We start from the raw sequence: 840 nt of genomic DNA on the forward strand, positions 1-840 counted from the left end.
TATCATGTCCAGAATAGGCAAATCTATAGAACAGCAGTTCTCAACCTGTGGGTCGCAACCCAAAGGAACTGTATTAAAGGGCCACAGCATTAGGAAGGTTGAGAACCACTGCTATAGAGACAGAAAGCAAATCATTACATTTCCACAAAGTTGTTAAAATAAAAAAAAGGTGTGGAATAGAAAAGACTACATTTTACCTTTCATGCTGACACACACAATGGCTGCCACAGTACATATAACAACTGCCAGTAGAATAATGAGACTGATCAAGTAACTGCTGACCAAGTAGCTGACTCCATCAGCACAGTCCCGCTTCGCTCTATGCATGAGATACAAAGTCAGAATGCCAATCTCACTGTGGAGAAACAGAGAGGGTTAGAAATGGAATCCAAAGAGCTGCTTTGTAAAACACCGTACAAAGAAATAAAAGGCGTTAATATAATATTTTCCAAAACAAGGCAAAGTTCAGTTTGGAACATAATTTTCATTGGTAAAAGATCTAGTGAGTTAACTAAAGAATACAGCTTTTTTTTTTTTTAAGACAGAGCTTCACTTTGTTGCCCTTGGTAGAGTGCTATGGCATTACAGGTCACAGCAATCTCAAACTCTTGGGCTCAAGCGATTTTCTTGCCTCAGCCTCCCAAGTAGTTGGGACTACAGGCATCTGCCACAACACCCAGCTATTTTTAGAAATGAGGTCTCGCTCTGGCTCAGGCTAGTTTCAAACTCCTGAGCTCAAGCAATTCACCAGCCTTGGCCTCCCAGAGTACTAGGATTACAGGTGTGAGCTACCCCGCCCAACCTGTTTTTTTTTTTTTTGAGACAGAGCCTCAAGCTGTC

General features: G+C 41.5%; 1 protein-coding gene across 2 annotated transcripts in view; it reads right to left on the reverse strand.

Moving 5' to 3' along the window:
- Positions 1-840, reverse strand: part of DAGLB (diacylglycerol lipase beta) — a 47,357-nt gene that overhangs the window by 44,642 nt on the left and 1,875 nt on the right. For both annotated transcript variants that reach the window (XM_003795426.3, XM_023516525.1), the window contains one exon: positions 198-355. In XM_003795426.3, the coding sequence (XP_003795474.1) occupies positions 198-355 (158 nt within the window). The remainder of the gene's footprint in view (positions 1-197; positions 356-840) is intronic.

Source organism: Otolemur garnettii, unplaced genomic scaffold (assembly GCF_000181295.1).
Source record: "Otolemur garnettii isolate 467f Iridium unplaced genomic scaffold, OtoGar3 scaffold00092, whole genome shotgun sequence".
NCBI classification, from domain to species: Eukaryota; Metazoa; Chordata; class Mammalia; order Primates; family Galagidae; genus Otolemur; species Otolemur garnettii.